Source organism: Chrysochloris asiatica, unplaced genomic scaffold, assembly GCF_000296735.1.
Source record: "Chrysochloris asiatica unplaced genomic scaffold, ChrAsi1.0 scaffold00186, whole genome shotgun sequence".
Lineage (NCBI taxonomy): Eukaryota > Metazoa > Chordata > Mammalia > Afrosoricida > Chrysochloridae > Chrysochloris > Chrysochloris asiatica.
Window position 1 is genome coordinate 4,071,093 of NW_006408704.1, and position 18,075 is coordinate 4,089,167.

Consider the following 18,075-nt stretch of genomic DNA (forward strand, 5'->3'; position numbering starts at 1 on the left):
ACACTGAGGATACTTCCTCGTCGTCCCTCTTCATGCTAGTGCATAAAGCATTAAAAATTAGACACAGGGTGAAGGACAAAAGCAAAAGGCTTTCACACGGTAGAACTTGTCACGATATGCCCAGTGCCACACCTGGCACAGAATAAGAACTAGGACATTTAGAAGGAAGAATGTAATAAAGCTAGGGAAAGGAGGGGGACAGTCAACTGTTAAGAAAACCCTTTTTTAAAGGACGTTAATCTGTGAAAATTGCCAGTTTTGTATGTAATAAGAAAAGCAAAGAGAAGCCATGATACTGTAACTCTATCTTCAGATCAAATTAAGAGGCCTAGAAGCCTTGGTATGCTAAACCTCTTCCCTCTTCTACTCCCCCAAATCTGATCTCCATTTGGAAAAATCTACTCAACTTCAAATACCATTTCATCACAGAAGACTTCACAGTAGAAGCCACCACCCCGACCTTTGTGCTTCCATTGTTCCTCATACATTATATATAAGACAGCTTTCTCTTTTTCTGACTTTTGCCTCTCAAAAGATAATAAGTGCCTACAACCAGATTTGGTTTCTAAATTTCATTCTCCACTAGAAGGAATCAGGGTTCCTTGGAGATTCTAAGGTTGGAGCAGGGAAAATACAAGATGAGCTTGGAGCATAGGGGCATATCATAGGAACACAGGTGCCAATCTGAGAGAGTGCTCAATGACCAAAGCAACAAAATAAGGAATGTAGTATCGGATTATAAACCAAAGTACAAAACAAATGTATGTGAGTCCAGACAGATACCAATAAGTATAGTGACAACTTTTCCTTACGGAAGAATTCCAAACACTAGAGGTAGATTGTTTCCCCTCCTTTTTTTTTTTTTTTGATGGTTTACGCATGCTTGCTTTATTCAAGGTACTTCTGTTCCTTCCAGTTTTTTAATAGGTCCCAGGTCTCCAGCTCCTGGCTCAGCTTCTCCTCGTTTAACGTGAGCTAGACTAAGTGATTCATTGCCAAAGGAAAAAAATAGCACCTTTATAACAGGGAAAAGAAACCTGGCAAACACTATCCTAACCAAGTGGCTGAGGTTACCACCACCAGTGATGTCATGTCCTCCTGATAGGGTGTGATGACAAGGGCGGTGACAAGATTACTTCCCTCAGTGGTGGTGGTGGTGTGCTGTGGACCCTGTACGGGCTTTCTGAGGCTGTAAATCTTTATGGGAGCAGAAAGCCTCATCTTTTTTCTCCGGGGAACTGCTGGTAGTCTCAAACTGCTGACCTTGAGGGTTAGCAGCCCGACTCGTAACCACTAAGTTACGAGAGCTCAGTGGTGCTCCTCACAAAAACCTATAAGCCTAGTCTAGGCATGAGACGAACATCAGATAAACCTCCAGAGATTCTAATTCAATTAGTCTGTGGGGCACCCTGACCATTAGGATTTCAAAAGCTCCCTGAGAGATTTAAATCAGGTATTTGAACCGGTTCATCCCAGTTTGAGCCCCTACTGAGAATTCACATTTCCACTCAACACACTGAATCAGAATCTACACTTTAACAAAATGATTTTTATATATACTACCATTTGAGAACAAGTGGCTAGACTCTAAAATAGGGCTCATTATATTTTTCTTTATAATGAATGATTCAGTGTTGAACCACTGCAATTTCTTGATTCAAAGACCCCATAGAGTGTGGAGATAGGGGGAGAGGACAACATCACTACATTAAATATCCAAAATAATTACATGAAATTCCTGATTTTAGAAAAATAAAGATATGAAAAAAAAAGCCTTTTTAGGGAGGAGAAACTATAGGCGGTGTTGCATCTCTTTCTCCATTGCTGGTCTACACACTTTGTGAGGGCAGGAGCAGTGTCTCTTATTCATCTTTCCATACCTAGTGCCGAACACAGTGCCGGGTGCGCAACACATGCTAGTTGAGAACATGACTGAATTGGGAAATTTCTCCAGGTCCTAAAACATGGTATGAGTCGGTACCGACTCGATGGCACCTAACAACAACCCTCATCAAGGTGCACTGACGGAACTGGCAAACAACAAGGTACCAGGAATTGATGGAATAAAAATTGAAATTTTTCAAGAAAGTCAGGCGGCACTGGAGGCACGCACTCATCTATGCCAAGAAATTTGGAAGACAACTATCTGGCCAATTGATTGGAAGAGATCCATATTTGTGCTCATTCCAAAGAGAGGTGACCCAAAGGTATGCGGAAATCATTGGACAATATCTTTGCTATCCCATGCGAGGAAAGTGTTACTAAAGGTAATACAGAAACAGCTACAAGCATACATTGACAGAGAACTTCCAGAGGTTCAAGCCAGATTCAAAAGAGGCTGTGGAATGAGGTATATCACTGCTGATGTCTAATGAATCTTGGCCAAAAGCAGAGAACATCAGAAAGATATTTACCTGTGCTTTATTGACGTAAAGGCTTTTGATTATGATAAGCTATGGACAACACTGTGAAGTAAGAGTATTCCTTAACACTTAATTGTGCTCATGAGGAATCTGTACATGGACCAAGAGGCAGTTGTTCGAACAGAACAAGGGAACACTAAACGGTTTAAAATTAAGAAAGGTGTGCAACAGGGTTGTACTCTTTCACCACACTTATTCAACTTGTATGCCGAGCAAATAATACGAGAAGCTGGGTTATATAAAGAAAAACAGGGCATCAGGATTGGAGGAAGGCTCATTAACAACCTGCGATATGCAGATGATACAACCAAGCTTGCTGAAAGTGAAAAAGAGTTAAAATACTTACTGATGAAGATCAAAGAGCATAGCCTTCAATATGGATTGCATCTCAATGTAAAGAAAACAAAAATCCTAACCACTGCCCCAATAAACAACATTCTTATCAAGGAAGGAAAGATTAAAGATGTCAAGGACTTTATTCTTCTTGGATCAACTATCAGCACTTACTGAAGCATCAGTCAAGAAATCAAATGACGTATTGCATTAGGCAAATCTGCTGCACAAGACCTTTCTAAAGTGTTGAAGAGCAAAGACGTCAGCTTGAAGACTAAGGTGTGCCTGACCCAAGCCATGGTATTTTCAATAACCTCATATGCATGCAAAAGCTGGACAGTGAATAAGGAAGACCATAGAAGAATTCATGCATTTGAGTTATGGTGTTGGAAAAGAATACTGAAAGTGCCATGGGCTCCCAGAAGAACAAACTGATCTGTGTTTGTTCTTTTGTGCAGCCAGAGTGCTCCTTGGGGCCAGGATGACCAAACTTCATCTCTTGTACTTTGGACATATTGTCAGGAGGGACCAGTCACTGGAAAAGGGTATCATGTTTGTTAAGGTGGAAGGTCAGAGAAAAAGAGGAAGACCCCCAACGAGGTGGACTGGCAAAGTGGCAGCATCAATGGGCTCAAACATGGCAACAATAGTGAGGCTGACCCAGGATCGGGCAGTGTTTCATTTTGCTATGCATAACGTCGCTATGAGTGGGTACCGAGTCGATGGCATCTAATAACAACAACAGCACCCTCATCAACTTGATAGTACATAACAATAACAACAACTCTCACCAACAGAGAATTGCCAGAAACTCGAGCCAAGTTCAGAAGAGGACGTGGAAATAATGGGACCATTGCTGACATCACATGGATGTTATGAAAGCAGAAAATACCAGAAAGATGCTTATTTGTGGTTTATTGACTATGCAAAGGTTTTTTACTTGTGTGGATCATGACAAACTATGGATAACACTGCAAAGAATGGGTATTTCAGAACACTTAACTGTGCTCACGAGGAACCTGTACATAGACCAAGAGGCAGTCATTCAAAAAGAACAAGGGGATACAGAATGGTTTAAAATTAGGTTGTGTTCTTTCACCCTATTTATACAATCTGTATGATGAGCAAATACTCCAAGAAATTAGATTATATGAAGAAGAACATGCATCAGGATTGGAGAAAGACTCATGATACACCTGGCTTGCTTAAAGTGAAGAGGACTTAAAATACTTACTGACAAAGATCAAAGAATTTAAGAAGAGCTTAAATTCCCTTCACTGCAGAATGAGAACATATGCCTGCTGATTCTACAGTCAGATGTTTTCTGGCACTATACCAAGCCATTTTCCTCTTGTAAACTATTTCAAACATTACAGACATGGAAATGATAACCTTTCCCTTTTCCCCCCCTTTCTTGCAAATTTCTTTAGTGTGGATTGCACCTCAGTGTAAACAAAACAAAAATCCTCACAACTGTACCAATAACATCACGACAAATAGAGAAAAGATTTAAGTCGTCAAAGACTCATTTTGCTTGGATCCACAATCAACACACATGGAAACAATAGCCAAAAAATCAAATAGGCAAATCTGCTGCACAAGACCTCTTCAGTTTTTCAAGAGCAAAGATATCAATTTGAGGACTAAGGTGTGCCTGATCCAAGGCATGGTATTTTCAATAACCTCATATGCATATGAAAGTTGGACAATGAATAAAGAAGACCCTAGAAAAACTGATGTGTTTGAATTATGGTGATGGAGAAGAACATTGCAAATACCATGGGCTGCTGAAAAAACAAACAAAGCTGTCTTGAAAACCATAGTGCTCCTTAGAGTTTAGGATGGTGAGACTTTGTCTCTCATACTTTGGACACATAATCAGGAAGGACCAGTTCCTAGAGTAGAGCATTACACTTGGTAGAGTGGAAGGTCCACAAAAAAGAGGACGACCACTCATGAGATGGATTGGTCCAGTGGCAGCAGCAATGGGCTCAAGTATAACAACTGTGAGGATGGCAAAGGACTGGGCAGTGTTTGTTTGGCTGTGCACAGGGTTACTATGAGTCAGAACCACCTCAATGGCACCTAACAACATCCCACCACACATGGGCAGGGACTCTAGGAGGCAGCTGGAGAGGAACTGGTGATATCTGGCCATCTGAAGCCTGAAGTTCACATACAAAACCATGAGGCAGCATCTCATCAGTTCCTTTTCCTCCCTGCTTTCCTTTCTCAGTACTCCAAGTCCTCTATTAAGGACATTCCCTCCCTGAGATTCTGCTGGGTGGGAATGTGAGAGTATGGTCTCAAAGAGGATTTTCTATGCAAGGCAAGGGCTTCATCTGAGTTAAGAAGCTGTCTTCCTTGAGTTCTCTGGTGCAGCTGGCCCCGGCTGCCACCGCCACTCTTCCACCAGGGACACCTTTAATATCATGCTCACCTATGTTACCATGACAGACAGTCTCTACCAGACAAGTGACGTTTACCAAGTAATGATCACTTCAACTTCACAGTCTTGCTACCCAGCAAGAAAAGGGAGAGAAGGGAGAGGTTGTCATCTCTACTTGCGTAATGTTTGAAACAGTTTATAAGAGGAAAATGGCTTGGTACAGTGCAAGAAAGCAACTGGCTGTAGAATCACCAGACATATGTTCCTTTGCTGCAGTGAAGGGGATGTAAGACTCTGGGGATGTCCCTTTCTCACCTGTACAATTGTTCCACTTGAAAAGATTCCTCCTGGTTCCAAATTATACAGCTTGATAGAACATTAAAGAGGAAAAAGATTCTACAAAGATCACACAACATCTTATAGGGTATCTACAGGCTACTCAATGGGTTATTTAGGGAGAATCCAGGCAACATCAATGCAGACAATATTATTCAGATTGAGATGCTGGATTTCCACTCTCAAATGTGACTCCATAAGTCTGGCTCTCATCTGGGGTCCCACATCAACTTATTCTCATGTGACCAAAACCGCTCTCACTATGCCTCAGTTTCTCCTCTACAGAATAAGGATGGCTTTCACCTGTACTCAGCATGGAGCCTAGACACATGGTAAACACCCAACAAATGGTAACTATAGTAACAACATAAATAAATGCTATTCTGGTAACTTCAACTTCATTGACCTTTTTGTTCAATTCAGTCCATTTCAAGGTTATCTTTTCTTTACTGGCAGAGAAAAAAAGAGGATAAGTTTTATTTTATCAAAGATTCTCTGGGTCTTAGTCTTATCACCTGCAAATGTGGCATTTGGACTAAATGATCAGTAAATTATATAAATTAGGATGAAATTTAAATTATATAAATTAGAATGCTATACTAGATACCATCAGTGGATGTCTAATTTCAAAGAATGAACCTATTTCTGACACTAAGTGCAAAGGCAATGAGGTAGAGAGGTAGTAAGAAAACAAAAAAAATTTTTTTTTTTTTTAAAGCAGAAAAGACAAGGATTCCATTTCTCACAGCCCCCTGACCTAAGATAAGCTATAGAGTCAGACTGATCTGCCAAAGAGGAAAATCTATCATTTACCCATGAAGGGAGGTCAGCATGACAACGCTTGTCAATGCTTCAGCGTCAGTCTCAGGACCATATGAGGCAAGCATCAGGACAAAAGAGGGATGGACCCATTTGGCACAAGGGTGGACAGAATTGCAACTGTCTTTGATGATTCAAAAATGACTCCAAAATCTTTGAGTGCTTTGGGAACCAAACAAAGAACCTCAATCATTTTGGGAATTAGTTAGCACAATGCTAGGTAAGTCAGCTTTTCATGGCATTTAGAAATAATCCTTAGCTAAGAATTCCAGGTTCTGGTTCTATCTTTGCCATAAAGTCACTGTGTGAATTTGGGCAAATCACTTCCTCTTATAATAAAAATCAGCAGAAAGAAGCAAAAGGTAATTGGAAAAGAAAATCTGTTTTAGTCAGTTTATGAAATCAACATTCCATTTTAGGTGGCTGAAAGCACATAACTCACTGAAGTGGTCCAGTCATGATCTGGCTCCAGTCCATCAAGCAATTTGTTGAACACGTACAATGTGAAAAAGGAAAGTGGGCAAAATTGTCGACTTGAGAATGTTCAGCTGGAAGCATTTCCACCAGGAACCCATAAAGCATGCTTCTCGGGAAAATGACTGTCCTTTTCACCCAAACACTTGCTGCAACAAAAATGCAGTTAGGGAGATGACATGTTTCTGGAAAAATCCAAATGTCTAATGCACTGCAATGTCACAGACAGCTGCTATGATGCAAAAAGAAAAAAATCACTGAATGAAGAAAAGCCCAGCTAAGAGTGTATAAATTGTCACTCCTTTGCCACTGTGAAGAACAAGAATTAAAGGCTAATATTGTTGAAATTACAGAACATTTCCCAAATATCCAGTCTTCAATAACTGTTGTGGGGAAATGGAAGAACCAAGCAAGCTTTCCCGAAACACTCATAATGGGGAAAGCAATATGGACTGTTTTTAATGGAATCACAGAACCAGCCTGTTGTAGCAACGCATTACCACTGCGGGTAAATAGATGGAATCAACCTTTCATTGAGGGAAATAAAAGCTTACACAAGATTCACTTTCAATATAAATGTGGAAAAATGAATAACACCTAGTGATGATAAGGGCGTGCAGTTGCAGGAGAAGAAATCCAGCAGTGTTTGGGTGCAACATGGTATAAGCTAGATGCTAGAGCTCACTCTGTCAGGCTTGTGACACTTCTGTTGCTATCTCTGTCCAATTCCAAACTCTGTGACTTCACACTGGGAACCTGAAATTGGACAAGCAGGAAGTAATGACACCAAGAAAATAAATACACACTACAAATCCGGGCTTCCCCTCCACTTTGCCCCCAGCTCCGAGAATTGTTGTGAAACATTTGCCAGCATATCACTTTAAAATGCTGAAACTCTTCAACCCAGGAATTCTTCATCTAGAAATCGTTTCTAAGGAAAGAATTAAAAATATGTGGTGGAGGAAGGGGATTTCATACACAAGATGCTCCTAATAGTGCAGAAATATTACAAATCTAAATGTAAAACAAACAAAAAATTAGTTATAAACTACACTATTACTTATCCATTAAATAGGATGTTAATGCATCATTAATTGTGTCTACTGTTTGAAGAAGTGTGGATGCTGACTACAAGTCGTAGCTGAGGATTATTTTAATATCTGCATTTATTTTAAAAGGGGAGGAGGACAGGAGAAAGATTTCTAACAAAAGTAGCCACTTTGTGCTGTTACCTGTAATACAAATAGTAAATGTTCATTTAGTCTTTGATTATTCTTTAAAAAGTCAACAGAGAATGCCAGGTGAAAGGGTTCAGAGCAGATCTCCAACACTCTGAACCACAGAGGTAGGAATATTTTAAAAGTTTGAAGGCTTACAGCTAGTGGAAACTTGTAGTGAAAGTAAGAAATCGTGTACTTTTGACAGTACTTTTGTACTGTTGGCAGCTCACCAGAGCCAACAACTTGGGCGAGACCAAATAAATGGCAAGACCAAGTGGGGGAACAGACCAATCACAGAATATTGCTGTGGGAACCTTGGAGCAAAAGTGGACAATATATTTGTCGGTTTTGCTTTGTTCTGATTTTTTTTGGTATCTGTTCAGTCACTGTTTGAGCACCTCCATTCTGATGAATAGAGGGGGTGCCTGAGCGAGTGGACATCCCTCAGCCCCACCACAGGTGGGTTCTTCTGCCACGCATGCACAGATAATTGCAACCCAAGAGCCAGTTCTGAACTGTTTTGTTTTTTTTTAAAACAGGGAAAAGACCAGAAAAGGGGTGTGGAGAAGGAAAGAGAATTTAAAAATAAAACAGGCCAAAAATTAAATTAAATCGTGAGGTACAGCATAACAACCAACAGTGGCATCTTGAAATTTATCAGGCGGCCTTGAAGGCAAGAAGCTAAAAGAGAACATTGAAGTCATACTCATATTAGGCTACAGAGGTTTGTTTTTTTTCTTCTCTCCCTCCTCTCCCTAGTCTGCAATTATAGACTACAGTATCCAATCTAGTTTTTTTGTTGTTGGGTTTGGGGGGGGAGGGGTTTGGTGGTTTTTATTTTTGTTTTGTTGCTGCTGCTGATTTGCTGTTTTATGCTCCCCCTTTTACTTTATGGGACTCTTTCTCTCCCTATATTACCCAAGAAGAGACAGCAACTGCTGCCAAATAGTCAAGCTACAATCACATTCTATAAAACACCAAAATCCAGGCAAGAACCAATACCAGCTGCCATATACCAGGGAGCCACACAACACCTGTGAAAGTTACTCCGAGTTAAACAATAAGAAGAGTGAAAAGGGGAGCCCACATCCTGATCACATCTACCTGTAGGCAATCAGAAAGCATAAAAAATACCAAAACATATACTCAATTAAGTATTAAGGCCACAGATAAACACTAAACATGCCCATGAAGCAAAAGCAAATGACCATATTAGCACATGTCCAGAAACAAGTTAAAATGTCTGAGACAAATGACCTAGAGGTAGACCTGGACTCCATTCTGTAAGGATGGCAGGTCTTGGAAATGCCTGAGATGAAATTCAGAAAAATGATTATAAAATGTTTCAAAACACTTTACAATGGAGTTGAGAAAAATAAGTCAGGAAAGCATTACAGGAACAATCAAATTAAGATAGATACAGTATTGGAAACAATTCACAACCTACAGAAAGAAGTCCAAATGATCAATAATAGAATATCAGAAATAGACAATATTCTGAAAGGGCAAAGGAGTAGAATAGAAGAGATGGAAGGCAGAACCAGTGATCTGGAAGACAAATCTCTCAATACCACTAAGATAGAAGAGCAAACAGAAAAAAGGATTGAAAAATCTGAAGAAGGTCTAAGATTCATGTTGGGTAACATGAAGAGGAATAACTTAAGATATATCGGCATTCCAGAACAAGAAGAATCACACAAGTCCACAGAGGAAATAGTTGAAGAACTGCTGGAAGAAAATTTCTCTAACATCCTGAAAAGTGAAAAGATAAACATTCAAGAAGCTCAACAAACCCCAGGAAGGATAGACCCCAAAAGAAAATCACCAAGACGTATCATAATCAAGCTCTCCAAAATCAAAGTTAAGGAGACAATCCTGAAAACAGCTAGAGAAAAGAGAAGTGTTACATACAAAGGCAAGGAAGTCAGATTAAACTTGGCTCTATCAGCAAAAACCATGCAGGCAAGAAGGCAATATATAAAATTCTGAAAGAAAAAAACTGTCAACCAAGTATCCTTTATCCCAGAAAGTAATAAATCAGATATGACAGTGTAATCAAACACTCCAGGACAAACAGAAGTTAAGGGATTTTTCCAAAGCCAACCCTGCACTACAAAACATCCTAAAGGGAGTTCTGTGGACTGAGAACCAACAAGAACAGACAACAACCAGAGATAGACATATGTGGCAGAATTCCCAGAACTAAATCAACAGAAGGAATAGTCGAGAACAGAGCAAAACTATAAGAACAAACTCAGAGAATCTGGGAGGTCAGTCTATGATCAAAACAATTACAATATAAAAGAAGGTAAACACGTAGGAACAGAATCCAGATGGTGAGAAGGTCACGTAGATTACAGGATAAAATAGACTTCACTAAATGTAGGTAAAAGTTAATGGAATATAAGGTAACCTCAAGGAAAATTAACACTTCACAATATACCAAAAAAATGAAAATCCAAGAACATGGAAACCTTGTCGCACACCTTTTTTAATTTTAAAACATTCAGTGTTCCCATGTTCTATTCGAACAACTGTCTCTTGGTCCAGGTACAGATTCTTCATGAGCACAACTAAGTGTTCTGGAATACTCATACTTTGTAATGATGTCCGTAGCTTGTCATGATCCACACAATCGATAGCCTTTGCGTAGTCAATAAAGCACAGGTAAACATCTTTCTGATATTCTCTGCTTTTCAGCCAAGATTCATCAGATATCAGAAATGATATCCCTTGTTCCACAGCCTCTTCTGAACCTGGCTTGAACTTCTGGAAGTTCTCTGTCAATGTATGATTGTAGCCATTTCTGCATTACCTTTAGCAAAACTTTACTCGCATGGGATATCAAAGAGATTGTCTGATGATTTCCACATTCCATTGGGTCACCTCTCTTTAGAATAGGCACACATATGGATCTCTTCCAATCAGTCGTCCAGATAGTTGTCTTCCAAATTTCTTGGTAGAGATGAGAAGGTGCCTCCAGTGCTGTCTCACTTTCTTGAAAGATTTCAATTTTTATTCCATCAATTCCTGGTGCCTTGTTCTTTGCCAATTCCTTCAATGCACCTTGGATTTCCTCCTTCAGTATCATTGGCTCTTGATCATATGCTACCTCTTGAAATGGTTGAACGTGAACCATTTCCATTTGGTTCTGTGTATTACTTCCATCTTCTCTTGATGCTTTCTGCATCATTCAATAATTTGCCCAGTGAATCTTTCAATAACGAAAATCAAAGCATCAAAATATTATTATTGTTATTACTGTATTATTACACTTAAGATGCTTTAATATATCTTTAATATATATGTTGTCGTTATATGCCGTGGAGTCGGTTCTGACTCATAGCAACCTGTATAGGGTTTCTGAGGTTGTAAATCTTTATGGGAGCAGAAAGCCTCATCTTTCTCCCGCGGAACAGCTAGTAGTTTCGAACTGCTGACTGTGAGATAAGCAGCCCAAACAGACTGAGTCTTGGGGAACAGTGGGAGATGGGAGGATCCAGCTTTAAGAGGCCTTAAATGCCAAGCAAAGTAGTTTGAACTAAGTAGAAGAGGGTAGACCATATATACATGTTAGAAAGTGCTTGTGGGTAGGCATGTGACTGACAGATGAGAACATTCATGACCACAGGTACCACAGGTAAGGGTATCAATCTGTCCAGCTTCTGATGTGCTTTTCATAGAACAGACCAACAACCACAGTATCAGCTGCACAATTCCAATATCTGAATCTCTAGTTAACTTTCCACACACCAACATCTCATCTCCCCTAGACCTTCATTTTCTTGAGAAGATGTATGATTAGACCTATGCTTTCTGGTCCACCATGAAGGGATTCAACATATGTGCCAAGTTACTGCAATGTTTCCTGCACTAGTCCTGAGCTGAGGAAGGGTGCTGTGCCTGAACTCTACATGGAACCCCCAGAGAGAAGGCAACTGAACACTCCCCAGAGCTCTTCAATATCAAAATTATCACACTTAATCTCATAACCTTATAACACTCAATTTTTAATTTACAATCTCATATATGGCTAAGGTATCCTATTATATATCTGATCACTTCTAAAAAGACATCTTTCATTTATTCAAACAAATTTTATTGAGGACCTAAAGTCAATAATATAAGTGCTAGATACTATGTAGACACAGATAGATAAGGCATGTGACCTGCCCTCAAAGTGCTTACACTTTAATATGGCATAAAATAGAGGTGGTAAAAGGTCCGTTGCTGTTACTGCTTGTTGTTGATTCTGACTCATTGTGACCCCATATGAGGGTCAGATAATAAAGTACAGGGAGTTGGCAGATGGGATGGGTCACACATGGCCACGAGGAGTCTTCATGGTGAAAGTAGAATTTAAGGAGAGCTTAGAAATGGATAGAATTTCATTAAATGGAGAGCTTTTGTTGGGATTTTCATAGGTAGAAAACACGTTTCCAGATGATGATACCAGATTAGCAAAATCAGAGACAGAAAAAGTCCTAGGGGTGCTTAATGGGGCGGCTGGTGAAAATCAGATTAGTTTAGCTGAAGCAAGGGCTTACAGAGAAAGTGGTAGGAGATGAGGTGGGAAAGGAAGCTCAGAGCTAGAAGACACCACTAGGCGCTTTTTCAATGAATGATAATAGTATTGTTGTTAAGTGCACAACTCATAACAACCTGTATAGGGTTTCTGAAGAGCAGGTGGTGGATTTGAGCAGCTGACCTTGCTGTTAGCATGGATAGCAGTCCAGCACTTACCCTACAGTGCCACATAGGAATGTGAATATTAGAGAAGGATATTTCTGTAAAGGTAGTATGCAAGATGGAAGCAAGAGGAATCTACTTGTCCAAGAGTTAGATAATGAGGGCCCAAACTGTAGGGGGATGGAGAGAAAGGGGGTAAAATACACCAGGAAGGAAAACTAGAAATCACTATCACTAACAAGGAGTAAGGAATGCAAACTTACTCTGAGGTGTAACAGAGGTAGGGGAGTTGTTAGGAGGAGCTGATGTGAAAACTGCAGGCATGGAGAGGGTAGAGATAAAGAAATATTCTAAAACATCCTATGGCTAGTTAAGAAAATCTAAATGAGTTTCATTATTATAACGTGAACTTCAGATTTTTCCCCCTAGATAATGAAATGATACTCAAAATTTCTCTAACCTGTGTCCTTTGATCTTGGAAGAAATCACTGTAGTGTTTCAGCAAGGAAAGCTGCACCGTGCTCTCGTCATACTTGATTAAGAAGTATGGTAGGGCTGTCACACCCTCGGTGTGACACAAGTCATCATATGCAAGCTCAAGGGCTTGAACCTGAAAACAGAAAACATCGCCATTTCTAGATTATTATTAACGTCCTTCAAGCAAAAAATTAACATACATTGAAAGGCATCTTAAAGCCAGAAGACCCCTTTTGCAGCAACTGAACATAACAGTGCCTCAGAGCATCTCACTTAACTTTCACACAGCACTTTCAGCATGCCCGATGCAGGGCCTGAGATGGGGACACCAAGTAATGTTATCTATAGTACAGGGCAGTGCTTCTCTGTGATGTCAGCCACAAAGCTTAAGAAGGCAGCCAACATACATACTTTCTGTCCTTGTAGTAACTCAGTACAAATCTACCCTGTTTGAATTTTATCCAACATTACTTATAAATTTTTCTCTTTTATTTATGAATTTTACTTTTATATAATCTTTTCTTAAAACCATTTTATTGAGACATAATTCACACACTGTACAAATAATCCATTTAAAGTGTTCAGAGGATTCTAGTATAAACACAGGGTTGTGCAACCATACATTTTTGCCCCTCCTAAATGAGGTCCCATACCCACTAGTAGTTAGTGCCTGTCCATCCTTTCCCCACCATCTACATGAGGTGGCTTCCAAAAATTCATGGAAAAATGAAAAGAGAATCGAATTTTTCATGAACTTTTGGAAGGGTCCTTGATTTTCTTCTTGGGAAAGTAGTTCCTAAAACTAACTTAAAAGAAAGAAAGGAAAATAAAACAATAAGGTCTGCTCCCTGACTTCAGTATTCAGAGTTCTAGTCACTAGTATGCTTTATGAATTTAAATCGTCTTGCAACTCAATATTTGCCTTAACAACAATCAGAATTTTTTAGTTTAAGCTTGCTCTTCTACCAGGCTGACTGTTTTTATTGTTCTCAGGATCATCTCTAACAACCTAATCATCTTTCTTAAACTGCAAAGACTAGCTCTGCAAGCCTTATTCCTGATGTAGACATTCTGCAACTTGGTAGAAGGGCAGAAGAATCTCTAGTTTGTCTCAAAGACTCTCTGTAAAGATACTAAGTGTTTCTGGGCATTTCTGCATTTCAACAAACAGTAGTCATGATTCCTGGCTCCTTTCCTAGGGTAGAACAGAGAGTATAGCACTTATTGTCTACTTAACAAAGAAGGAGGTCTTCTTCCCAAAGGACAGTGCTTTCTGGTTCCCCAGGCCAAAAGTGAAGACCACAAATTGGGAAACTGTTGCAGTCTTTTAAAATGCTTCTATAATCCTCCCTCTTGGCATAGCAAGTCCCTAAGTGTCACTGAAAACCTGGAAAAGTCTTCTTCACTCCTCCCGCCAAGTGATTTCACAAACATTTTTTTAAAAAAGTCTCTACCTAGTCACCAGCTGTCATTCACCATAGTGCCTATTTCTCTTCAGAATGAACTAGTGTCGCACATAAACCCAAGTTTAGTTTAGTTGCTTGCATTTGTTCTATTTTTTGATACCTGTTTTGGTGAAAACCGTTGATGCAAACTCACTGGTCCTTGAATGAGAGGTATACTCTCTGGAAGACAGAGGGCAGGGTAGCAAAACCAATAGTAGAAGTGGTATTTCTTTAGATCCTAGAAAACAATAGAAACTAGGCTATTAGAATAGCACTAACAGACAAACACTGTATGATCCCACTTATAAGAAATCTCTGAAATGATTGGTGGTGGGAGGCTGGGAAGGTGAGGGAGGAAAGGAGGATGGGGAAAAAATCGTATTTTAGGGGATGCAAATCATTTGTGCTGTACTGCTATCCCAAGGGTTAGCATTTCAACCTTGAGAATAAAGAGTCTGACAATCTGATTCTGTTACGATTAAAGCCCAGGCAATCCTATGAAGTAGTTCTGTAGTACATGGGGTTACCTTGGGTCAACACTAACTCAAAGGCAATGACAACAACAACGACAAATTCCTCAATATAGATGAAAGAAAAAAGAATAGCACCAACAATGAAGCTAAAATACATGTCTTGCCGTAACTTCTCATAGCCACTTGTTGTTGTTGTTATGTGCCGTTGAGCCAGTTCCAACCCATAGCGACCCTGTATAGAGTTTCCAAGATAAAGCTGGTGAGCTTGAACAGCCAACCTTGCAGTTCAAACAGCTTTGCAGTCTAGTGCATTAGCCCACAGCGCCACACCAGAACTCCCACAGCCACTTAGGACAGAAAAACTGACTCACACAAAACATGACCAGCTTGCTTGATATTCTCATCTCTTCTTGATAGAATGTAGTGCTCCTGTCAATCTCAAAACACTCCCTCATGCACATACCACACACTAATAGTATGAAGATAAACGTAATTCTCTTTATTGGTCACTTGCTAACACAGAATTATGTTAAGTGGCTGACATTATTGCTCCTATTATTTAATCCACTCTTGGAAGTGGCTATTATCATCCCATTTTATAAACAGAAAACAGAAGCTTAGATAACAAAACAAAGGTGGTGAGTGCAGAGAAGGAGTCAGAACTCTGCACCTAAACTGCAGCTTTCCCCCACTATATCATATGCACTCAGTGCACCATCTGTAGAGGCACGGCTCTCAGTGTCATACCCCTCACAGTCAGATACATTACGTCTGCTCTGAAAGAAGCTGTGCTAACTCCACACCTATATATGAGTGACAGAATATATAGTTTCCAGAAATTTCTTATTAGTGAAATTCAAGTCAACAACAACTATTAAGCACTTGTTGTGTACCAAGACCACCACCTATCTATCAGTGGTGGCTTGCATGTTGCTGTGATACTGGAAACTGTATCACCAGTATTCCAAATACCAGCTGCATCACCAGTAGTGAACAAGTTTCCGTGGCATTTCTAGACTAAGAGAGACTAGGAAGAAAGGTCTGGTGATCTACTTCTGAAAACCAGAAGTGGCTCATAAGAGAATATTTTCTGATACAGTGCAGGAAGATGAGTGCTCTAGGATGGCAGTCACTAGTAATACACAGAGGCTGCGACAACGGATTACAGCATATCCACGAGAAGAAGATGACGCAGGACTGTACTATGTTTTGTGCTGTTGGACGTGGGCCTGATGTTAGTGCAGCTGACTCGATGGTAGTTAATAACAGCAACCTGTGCAAAAGAAATACTGGGTACTAACCACAAAGATGAGTACAACCATTTCCCAGCCCTTGGGCAGCTACTCACTTTATGATAAGAGAGTACACTGTTAGCTGCAGGAGTCACAACAGAGGCTCTCAGTACTAAGGGGTTCCATCGTTTCAGGAGTATTGTCCTGCTCCCTCAGCAGGGACGAGAGACATGAAGCTATCCTTGACACTATTCCCATTCAGACACACTAATTGTGTTTCTGAATTCCCATAGCATCAGTGGCCCCAACACCCAATGTGTTTGGATCGGGTAGACTCCCCAGCAATCTGTGACTGCTGACCACTAAGGCAGTTTCTCTGGCTCATTATTATTTCTTCTTGAATCTTGCTAAGAATAAAACTGGATGGTTGTTTTAGATTATTTTTTTATTACTGAGATAGAATTTACATGCCATAATTCATATTCATTATAATGTGCATAGTTTAGTGGTTTTAAGTGTGTTTACTGACAAGGTTGTACCCCCATCACCACTAATTCAACATTTTTATTGCCCTCAAAAGAAGGTCCTTAGCCACTAATAGTCATTGCTATTTCCCCACTTCCCCAGCCCCTGTTGTGGTTGCTAAGTGACGTAGAGTCCATTCCAACTCACAGGGACCCTGTACAGTTGGTGGTTTTGAACTGCTGATCTTGTGATTAGCAGTCCAGTGCTTATACTACAGCAACACACCCCTGGCAACCTTTACTCTACTGTCTGTCTTTATGGATTTGCGTATTCTAGACTTTTTATATGAATGGAATCATATTAAATAAGTTTTAAAATATAAATTTATATATAATGTGTGCCCAGATGAGAAAGTCAAATAATTACAGTTTCAGCGATCTCTAATTCTGTCACTAATTAATCAACTAAGAACACATTCCCTTTAGACAATAGCAAAGCAAATTGCAAAATTGAAATTAATGAAGTGCCTGTTCCTTTGAGTCATAGAAACAGCAGAAACGAAAGCAAAAACACCTCCAGAGACTATTATCTCTTTGTATTTAAATGATTTGCCATACCTGATCTTTAGTAAAAGGTTAAACAATTCACGATCAAAGACTTCACAATTTCTAAGATGCTTTAGCAGGTCATCTTCAAAAGTCAAATGGCTTCTTGACGTTCTTAGGATTTTTGGAGGGGATACAAAGGACTTCAATTAAATTGGACACAAAGCTCTGAAGATTTCAAAAGATAGAGTTTTATTTTTTTAGAGCCAGGCTAAGAACACTCAGTAAAAAGGGCAAAGAGGCCAATACACATACACTGACTCCAGGAAATGCCTTAAAATTGGAATAAGAAGTAATATTATTTATCACACAGTATTGATTATGTTCTACTAGTGAGGATCTTTAGTATATAAAATTTATTGATCAAATAACAAAACCAAAAATCGTTTAGTTCAACTGAGGTTGTTGTTGTTGATTAGTGCCGACGAGTCAGTTTTGACTCATAGTGTCCCTGTATATGGTTTCCAAGGAGTAGTTGGAGGGTTTGAATTGCCAACCTTGTGGTTTTAGCAGTCCAGTGCTTATCCTACAGTGTATCACCTAGTAGCCCCCAAACCAAACCCACCCCATTGCCTTTGAGTTGATTCCAACTTCTAGTGACTCTACAGAACAGAAGTCTATAGGACAGGGAGTCCTGGGGTGGCACTGTAGGATAAAGACCTGGATCATGAGGTCAGCTTGAACTGCAAGGCCAG

General features: G+C 39.8%; 1 protein-coding gene across 1 annotated transcript in view; it reads right to left on the reverse strand.

Annotated features, from left to right (window-relative positions):
- Positions 1-18,075, reverse strand: part of ATG7 (autophagy related 7) — a 341,931-nt gene that overhangs the window by 296,845 nt on the left and 27,011 nt on the right. The window contains exons 5-6 of the mRNA XM_006872202.1: positions 14,727-14,843; positions 13,144-13,293 (exon numbers count right to left, since the gene is read on the reverse strand). Coding sequence (XP_006872264.1) covers positions 13,144-13,293; positions 14,727-14,843 — 267 coding nt within the window. The remainder of the gene's footprint in view (positions 1-13,143; positions 13,294-14,726; positions 14,844-18,075) is intronic.